At 39.6% G+C, this 17262-nt stretch overlaps 1 protein-coding gene across 3 annotated transcripts in view; it reads right to left on the bottom strand.

Annotated features, from left to right (window-relative positions):
• GRIA1 (glutamate ionotropic receptor AMPA type subunit 1) overlaps positions 1-15006 on the bottom strand; it is a 294490-nt gene extending 279484 nt beyond the window's left edge. For all 3 annotated transcript variants that reach the window (XM_044277881.1, XM_044277880.1, XM_044277882.1), the window contains exon 1: positions 14916-15006. In XM_044277881.1, the coding sequence (XP_044133816.1) occupies positions 14916-15006 (91 nt within the window). The remainder of the gene's footprint in view (positions 1-14915) is intronic.
• Between the last annotated feature and the right edge of the window lie 2256 nt (positions 15007-17262).

Raw genomic sequence — 17262 nt, 5'->3', positions numbered from 1 at the left:
TCCAGAAAATGAGAAAATGAATGAGGCTGGGGTATATCATGATTTTGGAAACAGTTTAGAAGGCTTTTTTTCCATTCTCAGTCTTTTCAAATTCATCATTATCACAGTTTGACACACAGAGATTATTGCTTAGATATTTCTGCAAGCTTCCTGCACACCCACATGGCCACAGCAGATGGCAGACATATTGGGATATGGACAAAGTCATTATGCCAACAAACTATTTATTAGCCGGTTTTAATTCATTGAATTCCCAGCTTAGCTCCCTGGAGTTATTGGAGACTGGAAATTTCTTTGCTACTGAAAAGTCTTCATCATTATTTCTAGCTGTCATAAATACTGGAACCTTGATAGGAACCTGTTAGACCACAGTATAAGTCAATGACTTTTGTTAGAATTTATTGGGCTTGTTTCAAAAACAGATTAATCTTATGTAGCTACCATGGCTTTGTTATGAACGGAAGCCATGACTCTAGAGTGCTTGCATTATTAAGTTCTACAGTGTATATGTTAAATATAAGACTTGGTGGCATTTATCAATGTTGTGATATATAAATCAGTTGACATGATCGCAATGCTGCAAGTTGGCCATGATAAATTTGGCACAACTCACTAGCCATGTTAAGCATACTTCATTACATAGTCATTACATGGCTGTAATGCACCAAAGTGATTTTTTTTAAAATAAATCTGATGCATTTTATGACCCTTCTGAAGCATACACTTTTCACTAGACATTTTTCAAAAAGGAGAGAGACATAAAAAATGCCCAAAGTGCATACATTTGGAACATGCTCTGTACAGAGGGCTTTTTTTTCTTGCATTTTTGGTGGAATAATAGAAAGTAGTTATCTGTTCAGATTTTGCTCATCACCTTATTCTTATGACCAGCAATTGTTCCAGCAGATCATGGATTTACAGAGATCACTTGAGCTCCACTCACACTATGGAGGTTTTCATAACACCTATTCATTTCAGTGGAGAGTAACTTGTAATTCTTGATCACCTCCTCAAGACCAGAAAGTATAACTCCATGATCTCATCATCCTTGGGATTTGCAGGAGTTATACAGCTGGGAGCAGGGATGGACTGAGTATTTGGCCACAACATGTAGAAACTCCCCATCTCTGTGAAATTAGCACTTAGATCAAGTGCAAGAAAAAAAATCTGCCTGATAATATAACTGTATGGCTGTATTACAGTTGGCTCTACCACCTCCCTGCACTTATCTCTATCAGGTCAAGAGCACAGGAGACTATCAATGCTCAGCTAAATCCAAGACAATACTAGAGCTTGAAGTGGTGAGTACCCATTAGACACCAGGTATTAATACCTTGACTGCACCAGACCAGCAAGGTTTTTGACAGTAAACCTTTCTTTGCCCTAGACCACCAGGAATTTTCACACTAACCCTTTCTCTGTTCTAGGATATCAGTTATATTGACATTAACTCCTTATTTGACCTACACCACCATAGATTTTGGTATTGACACGTTCTCTGCCCTAGATCACTAAAGATACTGACATTTACTTTATCTATGCCCTAGATCACAGGGGGTGCTTATTTTAACACCTTAACTGCCCTAGACCTTCAGGGATGCAAATATTAGCCTTTATCTGGTCTAAACTATCAAGGATGATGACATTAACTATCCCAATGCCCTAGACTATCATGGATAGAGTCATCAACCCATTCTCTTCCTTACACTACCAAGGATGTTGGTGATAAGCCCCTCCTCTACCCTAGACCACCAGTGACCCTGGTAGTAGTCACATCTCTCCTTTAGACCAAAAGAGAGAAAGACATTCAACTCCTTTACTTCCCTAGGTCACCAGATTTGCAGACATTATCCAAGACTTTAAGGCTGTTACCACAAAACCATTAACTACTCTAACTAAATATGGCTAGGTACTCCTCTCACTCGCTACATTGCAGACAACCCCTTTGTAAATTACATGATTGATAAAACTTACTTCAGGGCAAGCAAATAAAGAAGACAAGTACTTCTCAAGTGCATTTAATTAACTAAATCTTTATGTCACAGCTGGTAAGAGGCCCATGACCTTAAATACCTAGTGTCCTAGAAACTCTCAGCTCACCAATGGCTGAGACTCTCACTGATCCTGATAATGAATAGACCTGGTTTCATGCTTTTGGAAGTGAGGTATAGCAGGTATAGCAGGCCATAATCAAAATACATGTTAAAAAGTATAATTAAACAATTCTTCTCATGGCATTTTTTTTAAAAGAAGAACCTAACCTTTGGTTTAAAGTGCAATCAATTAACTGATTAAACACCTCTGCAACCTATGCATTATACATTATATTGACTGTCCTCTGCACTCACAATTTCAGTTACTAACATGAAGCTGGCCACCTACTGTAAGAGTGAAGTGATTGATCCCAGACCACCAATGGCTGAGACTCCCACTGATCCTGAGAATGAAGAGACCTTGTTTCATGCTGTCAGAAGTAAGGTACATGGACAGCATGCCAGAATAAGATAGACATTAAAAGTATCATCCCATGTAAAACCAGTCTTCTCATGGCATGTTTTTTAAAGGGTTTCTGTCACCAGAATGAACCCTATTAAACTAGTTGACATTAGCAATGTGCTAATCTCAGCTGAACCTAACTAGCCTATTCCTACTTTTATCTATGCCCCGTTACTCCAGAATTATAACTTTTATAATATGCTAATTAGCCTCTAGGTGCAGGGGGGGCGTTGCCTGTTCTTCCACCTTTGGCCACGCCCTGCTACACTACATTGACATGGACAGGCAGCCTTCACCTCCAACTGCCGGCCCTGTGCGCTGGGGAAATATTGCGCCGTTCAGTATTCGGTTCAGGCGCAGTGAGGAAGACAACGAGAGCCCTTCACTCACTGTGCCTGTGCCGAATACTAAATGGGACGGCACAGGCGCGAGATTTACACAGCAGACGGGGCGGGCAGTAGGAGACCAACGCTGCCTGGCCCTGTCAATCTAGTGTAGCTGGGCGTGGCCACGTGGCCAGAGGTGGGAGAACGGAGCCTTTAGGAGCAGGGGCAACGCCCCCCCCCCCTGCACCTAGAGGCTAATTAGCATATTATAAACTTAGATTTCTGGATTAACGGCATAGATAAAAGTAGGAATAGGCTAGTTAGGTTCAGCTGAGATTAGCACATCTCTAATGTCAGCTAGTTTAATAGGGTTCATTCTGGTGACAGAAACCCTTTAAGAACTTAACCTTTGGTTTAAAGTGCAATCAGCTGCAACCTACATATTATACATCACATAGACTGTCCTCTGTACTCACAATTTCAGTTGCCAACATGAAGCTAGCCACCTATTGTAAGTCTGAAGCGATTAATATTGTGAGTATTAATTTGATGGAAGCATTCCAAGCTCTGGTAAAATCATGCTCTGTGAGCTGAGGGTGGACATCCTATAACATCAGCAAGCTTCCCCTTTTTAGCTCACGGGAGCTAAAGTTCACATGAGATTAGTATCTTGGAAATCGTGGCCTCCAGTAGTTGCTTTGTGCGTTAATTAATACCCATTGCAAAGTCTGCCAAGCACTTAGGCCCAGGCTAATTTAAGTTTAATAGAGGACCACATTCTCACCTGTCAGTTGCTATTGTCCACCCAAGAGTCAATGCATGAAACCCTCACATTTGCACTTGTATTAAATGAATGGACTCAATTTAATACACAATAATGTATAAAAATTGGACCCATTAATTCAATAGGTTCTAGTCTTCTGTGCCGCTCTTTAGGGGCCCATCAAATGTATGGTATGGGTCTGAAAGAGTTAGTAAAGCTCACACTATTTCCTCTTAGAATAGTTCCCCCGGAGGACCACGGATATATCTATAGTTTTAATGTATATAATAGGCTAACAGATGGCCTGAAGGAAAGATAATGAGCTCAGGAGATCTGTGAGACTGGCAACACGTGGTTTGATCTGACAGGTTTTCCTTGTGTATCAATAGGTGTATGTGTTTTTTCTGGTAATGGCCACACCCCTTGCCTCCAGGTGTTGCTTATGTGGTCATTTAACCTTCCTTATTTATAGTTGCTTCTCCCACTATGCTGTGCAGTTTATAGCTTCTGTGCCTGTGGATTGTTCGTGGTTGGATCTTGGCTGAATTTCTGGTGCTTCCATAGCCTCTTTGAAGTTAAAGGGAATCTGTCACCAGTTTTATGGTGTCCTAACTAAGGGCAATATAAATAAGTGATTGATTCTCTTAGCAAAATGCTGGGTCACTTTCTTTAATTGACCCAGTCAATCTGCCAACATCTTGTATTAAAAAGCTCCAGCTGATAATGATGAGTCATGAATATTTATGAGCTCCTGACTCTCCCCGCCCACCTGCTGCTGATGGTGGGCAGGGGAGTGGCTATATCTCTTAATTTAAAAAAACGCTGGACTCACTGACATCACGCTGGACTCAAATCAGTTCATTGGCATGTGGCATCTTTGTGTGTATATTATGAGGTAACCATCTGTCACACCAGTAAGTGAATACATCTAAGGTACTTTTTAGTAGTTAATAATTGTATATAATTAGTTAGATTATAATCAAATATCCACATGACAGGTTCCCTTTAAGTCTTTCCTTTCCCTTTTGTATGTTGTTTGGGTTCTGTGTGTTGCATTTCCCTATTGTCTGTATCAGGCCTGGAGTAGACTCCTGTTCGCCCTTCCTTTTGGAGGAACAGGTAGTCTCGTCCCTTCCATTAGTACCAGGGTCCTATGGGGCTAGATAGGACTCTAGGTATTCATGCATATTAACTCACCTACCTTTGAGGTCTGTCCATATTGGTAGTCAGTCAGGATTTTTGTTAGGGTTTTCACTAGCAGGTGTCCATCTTCCTTCCCTAGTTCTCAGGCCTGATTTCCTGTTTCCCCCTTCCCTTCTATGCTCGGTGTGGTGTTTCCCGCCCACACCGAAGCGTGACATTTATAGAGCCAGTGAATTTGAAAGGGTGCTGATTCCCCTACTTTATGGTTCATAACCCTTCTGACTTTAAGCGTCTGGTACCGACCACATGCCGACATAGTCATAGAAGATGCAGAGATAGGTATCACACCTGGACCCTGGTAGCTAGGAGAGGCCACAGGACCCACTGCCACATAAGCCACTAGTATCATAAATGATACATAGTAAGTGGGGGCTTTTTAACAGATTTTACATTGGAGCCCCAGATCATAAAGATACAGTACATCTCTGATTATATGGATACCATATTTAGAAGAGATTAAATGCACATAGACATGCCAGGCTAGATAAGTAAGGGTCCGCTTGTGAGATCCGTTTCAGTTAAGCCCTAATGCATTCTGAATGGATAAGAATCCGTTCAGAATTCATCAATTTGGCTGCGTTTTGTGTCCGTTATGTTTTTTTGACGGTCACTAAAACGCTGCTTGCAGCGTTTTGGTGACCGTCTGACTATGCGGAGCCTAACGGATCCATCTAGACTTATAATGTAAGTCAATGGGGACGGATCCGTTCTTCACTGACACAATATGGTGCAATTGAAAACTGATCCGTCCCCTATTGACTTTCAATGTAAGTCAAGATGGATCCGTTATTAACGGATACAAGCGTTTGCATTATTCGTGCGGATCCGTCTGTGCATATACAAGACGAATCCCCACAAAACGCGAGTGTGAAAGTAGCCTAAGTTACTCCACCCAAATAATTTTCTCCAAGATTCTGCACCATTCACTTGTAGAGCAAAGTCTCTCATACAGAATATTATCAGAACTTTGCCAAGTACTGAGTATTAATTGATGCCAATGTCTGTGCATTCAAGGTAATGCAAAAATCATTGAATGTGCTTCAACAATGTACACTATGTTCCTGGAAAATATTGATGCCCAAGGGACCCACTATTTAAAGAAGAATTTCTGAGTTTGATTTATTGTCTGACAGTGATGTCCTCAGGATAATACTACAGCTAAGGGTTATCATATGTAAACTGGATGGCAGCTAATCAGAATTCAGCTTTCATTTCATTGTGCTTATGACAACACTAACCAGTCAGAGTACAGACAAGATATCTTATTGTGGGGAAATAGGCACATAAGTTGTTATTACTAGTGTTCAGCGAACTTGCGATTTGCAAGTTCTGCATTCGTGTTTGGGTTATCTAAGAATTCCGTAATGGATTCTGTTTCCACGGATGGCATGCACCACGGAAGCCTACAAGAGGCATTCTGTATTGCATTACATCATAATAGAGGTTTATGCTGGCCATAGACTTCTATTAGGACGGAATGCAATACAGAATGCCTCTTACAGGCTTCCGTGGTGCATGCCATCATAGAATTCCGTTATGGTCAGTGGGAGCGGAATCCATAAGGGGATTCTTAGATAACCCGAACCAGAACGCTGAACTTCAAATCACAAGTTCTCTCAACACTAGTTATTACAATTGCCCTACAACTCATACCACATAAAAATAAATTAAGAATACAATAATTAACTTATTCATATTTTAAAAAGCACAGTTGAATGGACAGGAACGTAGCTATAGGGGGTGAAGACGTAGCAGTCGCTCCTGGGCCCTGGAGCCTGAGGGGGCCCAAAGACCCTTGTGCCACGTAGGAAGACACCGGTATTATAGAAAGTGCATACTGGTCAACTTTCCCCTCTGGCTGGAGGGAAGGGGTTAGGTCAAGAATTTGGCATGGAGGGGAGAAGAGGGTCCAAGTTGAACTCTTGCAACAGGGCCCATGAGCTTATAGCTACTCCCCTGAGAATGGGTGAATTTATCACTATAATTGTGCCACTTCCAAAACTGATATCGATACAGACACTCAATGAAAATCAAGATGGGGCAATTGCTGATGTAACAACAACAAGCACTGTAAGACATTGACCAATCATGCACATCAATGGCATACACAGGAGAGAGGGGGTGTCATAGAAGGGATCAAACTGGCTGATTGATTTTAACCTCAAGCCACAGCTGCACTCCAAAGGAGTACATTAGCATGAATGCAATCTTGTGGATCGCAGCTGTCACTCAATAGTTAAAATCAATCAGTAGCACTACAAAAAGTTGCAATGCAGCGCAAGCCTTATACCACCCAGGACAGAAGTCCCTGTTGTTTTTTATTCTCCCTCTATGTCCTTTCCATGATGCTTGGGTCTATTTCCTATTTTCGCTAACAATGCAGTTTTTCTGTATACGTCCTGCACCAGTTCTCATCACCTTAAGCAAACAAGATGAGGAACAAGGACCTCTTTATGGTCCTCCATAACAGTGACATGGTCTGCTTTAATCTATTATGTTGTTTTGAAAGTCGTCTATCCTCCCAATGTTAATAAACAGATTTGGCTTTTTTCAGTATGAGGGCATAATGCTAATTATATGAAGTGGCTTCAATCTGAGCTAGATAGAAAATACCAATTTAATTTCCATAAAGAAAAAAAAATAATCTGATTGACAGCTAGGAATCACTTGGCATCTTATTTATCTTCCGACTCGCCATCTGGCTAGCTCTTCTATTCATTTAAAAAGAAGGAAACCACCCACATTAATTATTGAGATTATTTATTAATGTCCTTCCTGATTGCTTCATCCTCATGGAAGCCACTTTCCATGTCTGCTAAGCAACTCTTAACTCTATTACTTCAAAAATGTATCTATAACAGATTCAAAACAATGATATTATATCATGGGTGACAGTTTTGGGGCAGCACTTTAACTTGACATCTTGCATTTAGAATCTTTGTTTGACAGGGAGACTTTTATTCTAACATCTAAAGGTGGAGATCCAATGAGACATATGCAATGGATGGCAATTAGGTCTATAGATCAACAACGTTCAGCATCCCTTAGGACCACTAGGCTCTCAGTCCTTAGACACACTAAGCTACTCAGTCCCTAGGCACTTTGTAAATGCCAGGACTCCAGGAGCATAAGTTCCATAGTGGCTATCCATATGAGACTCTTAAAGAGAAGGAATAATTCCAGTCTGCATCCTTTTTTAGTGGGTGGTAGAACGTGTATATGTATCTACATCTACTACAACAAAGGTGGAGGAAGTTGTGGGCCTCTGTGTAAACCTCTGTCTAATATACTGTGTATGGTTTGTTTTAAACCCTGAATGTGTGATGCTTCATCTGTAGGAGGGATGCATTGATGCTAATCAGTAGAATTTTATAACCTACTACTAGTTATCATAATCTTAAATTTACAAATGGAATCTAGGCTGCAGAGTTGTGTGATGTCACAATCTGCCCAAAGACAAGAGATGCCAGTGAATGTCCAACAGCTATCCACCATAGTTCTGTCATAAACATGACCATTCATTTTGCAAGATCATAAACATACGCTGGCAGCAGAGATAAGCGGCCATCAGATATCTTGTCTAGTATTTATCTTGTTAGCAAGAAAATATAATTTTACATAATATAGAACAGGTCCTCTTTACATTGGATCATCTTTTGGACACTGTTAGAAACTGGAAGGTTGAGCGGGAATTAGCTTTGCGACCCCCAAAATATTGCCATCTCCACATTCCTTGTGACAGCATCCTTTGTAGGCGGTGCAATGGGACTAGACCTCCAATAACGTAAAAGTTCTAAAGATGATATACCAATATAAGAGCTCTACTGATGCTTCTAACTAGTGACTAGTAACTAAGTGACTGGTATTCCCTGCTCAATTATTCTCTAGACAAATGACTGTATAGGAAGGAATCTGAGGAACATGAGGCTTTCAGAACATCTTCCAGGGCTGACCAATGTACATATTTAAAGTTTTCCAATTGGAAATGTCTATACACATCACCATATTTTAATCTTAGCCTGGAAGGGTTAGTAATAATGATCTCTCCAGCCACCCTTTTAATCCACAAGCCTAGCATTCATTTGAGAACACTTCCCAAAGGCCTGAAGGCAACAAAGCAGAAAAAAGGAAAAAAAATCTAACAGAGCTGACAACTCCGGGAAGAAAAACAAGATTTGAAATTGTAATTCAGCAGTCGTTTGCTTGAAAATAAAGCCAATAAAAAATCCAGGATGTTGGGATTCTCATGGTTTTGCATGGCCCTAAGGGACAGGATGATGTCACACCATGTCACCACCAATTGAATGAAGGAGACAACATTGAAGCTTGTGTTTCCATACCAGTGAACAGCCTCAGTGTGGTCATTGCTGTAACATATATAAATAAGCTACAGGAGTAAGAAAGTGCAAAAGGATTTTTTTATGGACTGAAACACTTGGCTTATTGATATTGCTGCCAATATTGATTAGACATATGGTACAATCCTAGTCAGTTTTCTTCATGAATATTCCTTCAGCAATATGGCTGGCTTTTCAGAATTTATTGATTCATACATGTTAAAGTGTATAAAAGTTTACTTCACATATATGAATGTAAGAAAATAGATAATCTTACCAGAAGTATTATCCTGTAATGACAATATATGGACTTTCTCAGTATTTAAAGCAGTAGTTAAGAACATTGTCTAACGGTTAAACAGATACAGGTTTCTGAAAATTGTTATAAAGGATGGTATAGCTGAAATGCTTGGGCACAGAAGTCCTTAGCCTTTGGCCGTCCTGTTCATAGAAAAACCTTGCCACAATACTAAGAAGCCTAAATACTTTATAGGATTCTGGTCTACTCTATATGATGACATGTTCCATCACAATTTCATATTGTACCATGAACATTCTCAGAAATTGTGAAACGCCAAAGAAAGGGCCTATGTCCCTGTGGACATATCAGATGTATAACATGATGTTAGGTGGTTTTTACGGTGAGGTTTGTGTCTGAATATATAGTACACTCAGTGGGCAACAAGCCACTTTAACTTTCTGAAAAATTGAACCTATATAGGCCAGAACAAATTAAGGCAGGAAATAATTGAAAGCGTTTGCCCAGCATTGGAAAAACATGGTTGCTCTTTTCCAAGAACAGTGCCACACCTTCCCACAGGTCTTGTCTAGTACCACAGCCCATTCTCTTCAATGGAGCTACTCTAAGCTGCAGTATCACATACAATGTGTATTGTTTTTGTAAGAACGGGGGTGCGTTTTCCTAATCCTGGACAACCCCGTTAAGTTTTATCTACAAGTTGTAATATGTGAACACTGCCAGTTGTGTAATCATATCTAAAATCTTTTTACATTGTCCAAACTTATAGGCCAGAATATTGCTAAACTTACAATGAGAACGCATCATCCTCCATATCAATGATACGGAAAGATTCCCATCCCCAGTACCGCATTTATAATTTGCTTTTTGGGAAAATTCATGTCACATTGACATGGAATGGTTAAGTGCAATGTATTTTCAAAAAGCTCCTCCTGGTCTCTGCTGTGAAGTGCTTAGTTCTACAATGAATGTTAAGATCAATCTGAGACACAGAAAAACATTCACAGCGGTCTATAATCAATCAATTTTCTCTGTTCACTTTCCGAGGAGTCATATTCTGTTCAATCTCATGCAAAAAAAAAAACTTAGAGTCAACTCGGTGGTGCTACAATTGAAACAAAAAGCTTCATAGCTCAGAAACCAGACCAAGAACACGAGATCCATTTTGTTAACCCATTTTGAAGTTGGAGGTGGGAGTGGATGACGAGCAGATGTTTCTGCCATGACTTGCTAGGAAACAAATATTAGTTGTAAAAACGAATATGACCAATATTTTTTTTACTGCTGAGAAAGGGTGACTGGCATCTCCGTGTTTATTTGATCATCCATGGTTCCCAACAGAAAACATCTGGAATTGTGGTGGGAATCAAATGTGCAGGTTTGGAGTAGACGCATATTTGATTTCATGTGCATTGCTCCTGATCCAGAATACTAAATAGATATCACTCATTCACGTCACAGTTTGGAAAGGATTCTAACTGGTCACATACAAGACAAATGTCCTTTTACTTGCGATACAGTAGTTACTAACGGTATTCACATTATTTTAAAAAAACATATCTCAGTCTATTTATCAGGTCAAGAAATAATACCAGATCTGGTTTTGAAATGTAGTGTTTCCGATGCTATATCTAGGGTGTTTTATCAGCGTGGAAAATCTGTTTATTCCTATCTATCTAGAGTGATTAGGACTTGTAACATACTCTTATGTAACTATCACTGCCTATCGATCATCCTTTATTAAATCTATTCTTCATCTAATCCATCTTTTGCTCTATTTTTATATCTATCTATCTATCTATCTATCTACAGATTATCTATCTATTTTTCTATCCATCATTCTTCCTCAAATCTATATTTCGTATATTCCATCTTTTACTTTATTATCTATCTATCATCTATCAATCATCCTTTATTAAATCGATCCTTCATCTAATCAATTTTTACTCTATCTATCTATCTATCTATCTACCAATTTACCTACAGATTATCTATCTATCCTTCTATCAATCATTCTTCCTCAAATCTATATTTCGTATATTCCATCTTTTACTTTATTATCTATCTATCTATCTATCTATCTATAATTATTCCTCTATTCTATATTTCATATATTCCATCTTTTACTTTACTATCTATCTATCTCTCTCACTCTCTCATCTGTTCCATCTTTTACTTCATCTATGTGCCCTTCTTTTTCAAGTGTAATTAACATGCGCTTAAATTCAGCAATATTAATGGCATCCAAAACAATAAACACCTTTCCATTTTTTTCCCACCATCCAGAAAGAAGCAAGTCATTTTCTTTTTAAATCAATGGTTCCCAAGATGAAATAATGCATGAGGCAGGTTGCCAGGGGGCATCTGTATGTCTCCTCCGCTCTGGACATGCTTCTACACTGCAAACACAAATGACTTCCTCCCCCATCCTCAAGCGTTATAATGTGCTTTATCAACATGTTGCTCGTACACTTAGAATCAAAGCATATAGAAGCTGGGAAAGTGGCGCAGGCACAGATCTGGGGCTAGTATACAGCAGAACTATCCGGAATAATGAAAAATAACCGCTTACAATGTATGGGTCCTTCTTAGGCCTTGTAGGCTGTAAGTAGGTCGGAATGGAAGATACTGGTTACTGGGATAAATTCCGACTACAATTCAGTTGAATGATATGTGAAACAGGGAATAATATGGTTGACAGCAAGGAAATTATTGGTGGCACAGCTGAAATTGCCAGATGCAGCAGAGCTGGGTTTATTACTTGGCACAAATCATGTTAATGTCATGCTATGTTACCTGTAGTTTTTCATAGGACTGCAGGTTAAGATGGCCATAGATGTGTAATGATAATTTATGATCTAATCATAAAATACCAATCACTATCAATAATGGTTATGTCTGTGGTACTCAGTTGATTGTATTAGACTGATAGAAAACCCTTCCCATCAATAATAGGACCAAAATGCTGTGGGATGGGGCAATTATGGCATGACTATGGCCTGTTATAGTCCAATGACAATATATTCTGGGGAAAAAATGCAAAAGGACAAATTCAGCACTGCTACATCTGTATATAATTATTTTTTTATGTTGATTTTGAATAAATGATATCATTGACTAAGGGCTATGGCCATTGCCTTAGTTACTTAAGGGACTTCACGATACCCATAGAAGAACGTTCTAGTCTTCCCAAAGCAACAATTTGATACTGCTCACAGGTGGTTGGGAACAAAATCCCCTTAAGGTAGAAAGCCAAGCAAGCATGATGAGCCTAATGCATTGTGACGGATGGAGGGAAGAGAAGGATGCGGAAGGAGTGCACAAAAGCAATTGTGAAAGAAAAACACCTTAAATACAGCGGAAATGCAACTGAAGCTTGTGTCGAATACAATACAATGCATTGATTTTTACTGCGCACAAATGGTGGCCCATCATGCATCAAGCTGGAAGCCAAGTCATGATTATGCTTCATAAAAAATGGGTGAAAACCCCCTACTCTCGGCCAAAATAAGACATTAACTATAGAATTATAAAAGGTATGAAAGCAATAATTTGCTTATAATGGAGATTTGTGCAGTAAATCACTATGTCACCAGTGACTAGACGATGACACTATTGTTTTTGCATCTTTTAGGGATCTGGTCCAACACTAACAGGAGTGGATCACTTAAACGATATTATCTGTATAGATGTAATGATAGCAGTAGGCAGAGATGTAGATAACAGGTGGTAGAGGAAGTGGCGGTGGTGATGGAGGCATAAGACCCCTACTTAGGATAGGCCAAGGTTCTGTATCTCTCAATGGAGTCTAATGTGAAGTAATCTGGCCAGATTAATGGGTTGAGTTGCAGCCACATGATATGAAAAGCAGCCAATTTTCTATGAATATGTGATATACTTGACATGATTATAATAAGATAGATAGATAGATATTAGATAGAAAATAGATACATGAAAGAGAAACAGAGAGATAGATACATAATATCAGGAGGTATAGATAATGTATAGACAGATATTAGATAGAAAAAAGAAAGAAAGAAAGAGAAAGAAAGATATAGGTGATAGAGTATATATCGATAATAGCAGGAGGTGAGAAAGAAAGAAAGAAAGAAAGAAAGAAGTGATAGATAAATAGATAGATAGTTATGAGATAGATGATAGATAGATAATATATAGAAAGACATGAGATAGATAGATATGAGATAGATAGATAGATAGATAGATAGATAGATAGATATGAGATAGATAGATATGAGATAGATAGATAGATAGATAGGAGATAGATAGATAGATAGATAGATAGATATGAGATAGATAGATATGAGATAGATAGATAGATAGATAGATAGATAGATAGGAGATAGATAGATAAATAGATATATATAGTAGATAGATAGATAGAAGATAGATAGATAGATAGATATATATAGTAGATAGATAGATAAATAGATAAATAGATAGATAGATAATAGATAGATATCGTAGATAGATAGATAGATAGATAGATATAGATAGATAGATACGAGATAGATAGATACATAGATAGATATAGTAGATAGATAGATAGATAGGAGATAGATAGATAGATAGATAGATAGATAGATAGATAGATAGATAGATAGGAGATAGATAGATATGAGAGATATGATAGATAGATAGATTTGAGATAGATAGATAGATATGATAGATAGATAGATAGATAGATAGATAGGATATTAGATAGATAGATAGATAGATATAGTTGATAGATAGATAGATAGATAGATAGATAGATAGATAGATAGATAGATAGATAGATATGGAGGATAGATAGATAGATATAGTTGATAGATAGATAGATAGATAGATAGATCCATTTAGACTTGCTTGACTATAGACACTGGACAACCTGTTACAGGTCCTCCCCATCCATGTCTGGTGCTGCCTGTAGAAGACACACAGATCTTCCATGTGAGCCTTCAGGCATATCCTTATTTACCATGATTATTGGAGGGACCTGGCGACCCAGAACAAAGGCTGCAGTCCCTATTCTACAGTAGATGTGATCACCCAATGTGCATCACCTCTGTGGCAAATGCTTCGAGTGCCATGTTATTGAATGCCCCCACCTCCGCTCAGCAGCTAATGGGTTAACTCTGCATGGCACAGGTGGGGGATGGAGGGTGGTGGTGTCATGATTGAGAAGCTTCAGATACCACATTAATATGCTATTCAAATCTAACAGCAATGGGGGAGAATTAATTTTTGGGGGGTTAGAAGCATAGTGCCAGGTAGATGTGGGCATCAGATGCGAAGGTACGAGCCACTGAAACGCCAGGCTTGATGCCAGTGCGCAGGAAGTGCTGTGGACATCATACAAACTTTGGGTATTAGAATTTCATTAAAACATAATAATAATAATGACTACAACCACCATCATCCCTGTCTTCACAATAAAAGTACAAAGAGTCCTTTTTAACTCTCCGAATACCAGTCTCACGTTACACAGCCCTCTCCCCCACCCCTTCTTAAGACCCAATGAAAGAACTTACCGATCTGGATAATGTTTGGAAAATTGGGGAAATTGACCCCAAGCACTGCCCCTAGAAAGCTGGTGCAGAGAAAGGCAAAGATGTGCTGCATATTTCCTTTTGCATTGGCGGAGAAAAAAGGATCAGCCCTACTTCCCAAGGAAAGATTTTTGGAGGGTTTGTTTGTCTTGCCTCTGAAGGGTCTTGTATCCCCCCGGCCTTCCTTCCTATTGAGTTTCCAAGGATAGATGATGGGGGTGGTGGTGGTGTTTTTGAAATCTCTTGTCAATTTTTGGTGCCTCTCTCCTTGGTGCTGAAAGGAAGGCTTGTGTTCCTGGGCTTGTGTGCCTCCCTGCTCACACTGTGCCTCTTCCTTCCTCCATCCAGCTCTTAACATCAACTGACAGAAGGATTAAGTGAAGCCAGAAGGAGCGGGAGCGAGCCCTCCTCATTCACACACAGGCACACGCTAGCACACACATTACTCTCTCTCTCCACACTCCATCATGCTAATGTGCCTTTATTACTGTAGCCAAGCAACTGCCTCACATTCCCCAACCTCTCTCCATCCTCCTGCTAGAAGGGTAATCTCGCCATCCTCCTGTCCCTAACACCCCCACTCCTCCCTCCTCTGTCACAAAGACTCTCCTCTGTGGTCGTCGGTGACAAAGACGCTCTCCTGGTTTTCCCAAGTGAACAGGTTTGCAGATGTAGCAGAGCTGAATTGGTCATACAATGTTTCTTTAACGTACAGGACCCATAGGTTGCTCATGGATTCCCATTGTAAAATATACGCTGCGCAGTATCTATGCTGTATACTATTGAAAAGGCAGACCGCTATGCTTTTCAAATCGATGCGCACCGCCTAACCGTATGGCAAAAAGACGGGTCTATTATGTTACCAAGCATCATGTACGCCAAATGTGCTCAATGTGAAGGACAGAGGTATAGCCGCAGTCCGATGAAACAACATTTGATGCCCTAAAGGGGTTTATCATAAAGAACAGAATTAACGTATGATCGTTTGACCACTGGGACCCCCCAAATCCCCACATTATTATGCATGAGTGGGCACCACATAGCTCATCATTCGGCATTTCCCAAACAATACTACCATTCCACTCACACAACGCGAACTCCTGATCGCTGACTGCTGGGATAGGTGATAAATGTTCTTATGGGGGAAAAAACCTCTTTAAAGCCAAATGGACAACTCATCTCTGCTACACCTAAAGGGTGATCACGGAGCCTCTCATAGAGAATAATGATTGATGGGATTACAAGAGCGTGTCCATGTTATATGTCCAGTATATGTCTATTGATTCCCGGCTGGATATAAAATACATTACATTCGGCTCTGTGGATGTGTGTGTGATACATGGCGGTATTCATCCCATTTACTGTATACCGCCAGCGTGTGGATGACTGCGCTGAACGTGTGCACGGCTAAGTCTGCTTTATTAAGTGCACACAGATATGTTGCCAAGCATTACTGCTCATCATACTGAAGGTCCCATTGACTTTTCAGTTAGTGGTCTGCCTGGCACTGTGCCAGTCATCCCTCCTGTGCTTTTTATCAGGGATTCTTGATAATATACATAAGGAGTCTAGATATTTTATTTTTCCAGATGCGATGTCTGTGGAAGCAACCATAGATTTCCCTCTCCTTTTTCATGACGCCATCGTTCGTTTTTCACCTTTTTTTTTTTTTTAAAGGATTATCTCATGTACTTTACAATATATATTGTAGAGATCATGTTTACAGAAAAGCATTTATTTTCTGCTAGTGCCTCTCTTTGCTTGCTGTTAATGAATGGAACCAATCTTGTTTAGGTCTAGAAGCTGTTCATTTGCTCCTGCCCATGATCTGGATAGAGTTTTAGCGTTGGTGCCTCCTCCGAGAGCAAATAGGGATCTTGAAAATGAGGAGAGATTAGCAAGTATATTAGAAGGCTGCAGAAAATGTAATAACGCATTTATTAAAGCGGTTGTCCCACCTTAATATCCACAGGGTAGAGGATAAATATCTGGCCGGTGCTGGTCCTACCGCTGGGACCCTCACTGATCAGAAGAAAGAGGTGCTGAAGGCCCGAGAGTGAATGGAGCTGCTGCTAAGTTCAGTGCTATAGGACTAGATGTCCTTATCTCCTATCTTCTAGATAGGTTCTTATGGTGGGACAAGTACAAAATATTAGGGTCTTTTATCAAACTGGTGTAAAGTAGAATTGGATTAGCAACCAATCAAATTCCACCTTTCATTTTCTAAAGGAGCTGTCAAAAAAGAAAGGTGGACTCTAAGCCAGGTCTACTTTACACCTATTCGATAAATGACCCCATGTAGTTGCACTTTGTTACTCAGTAAAAGTCA

The sequence above is a fragment of the Bufo gargarizans genome, chromosome 2 (genome assembly GCF_014858855.1).
Source record: "Bufo gargarizans isolate SCDJY-AF-19 chromosome 2, ASM1485885v1, whole genome shotgun sequence".
NCBI lineage: Eukaryota > Metazoa > Chordata > Amphibia > Anura > Bufonidae > Bufo > Bufo gargarizans.
This window is presented reverse-complemented; position numbering and strand designations above follow the sequence as displayed.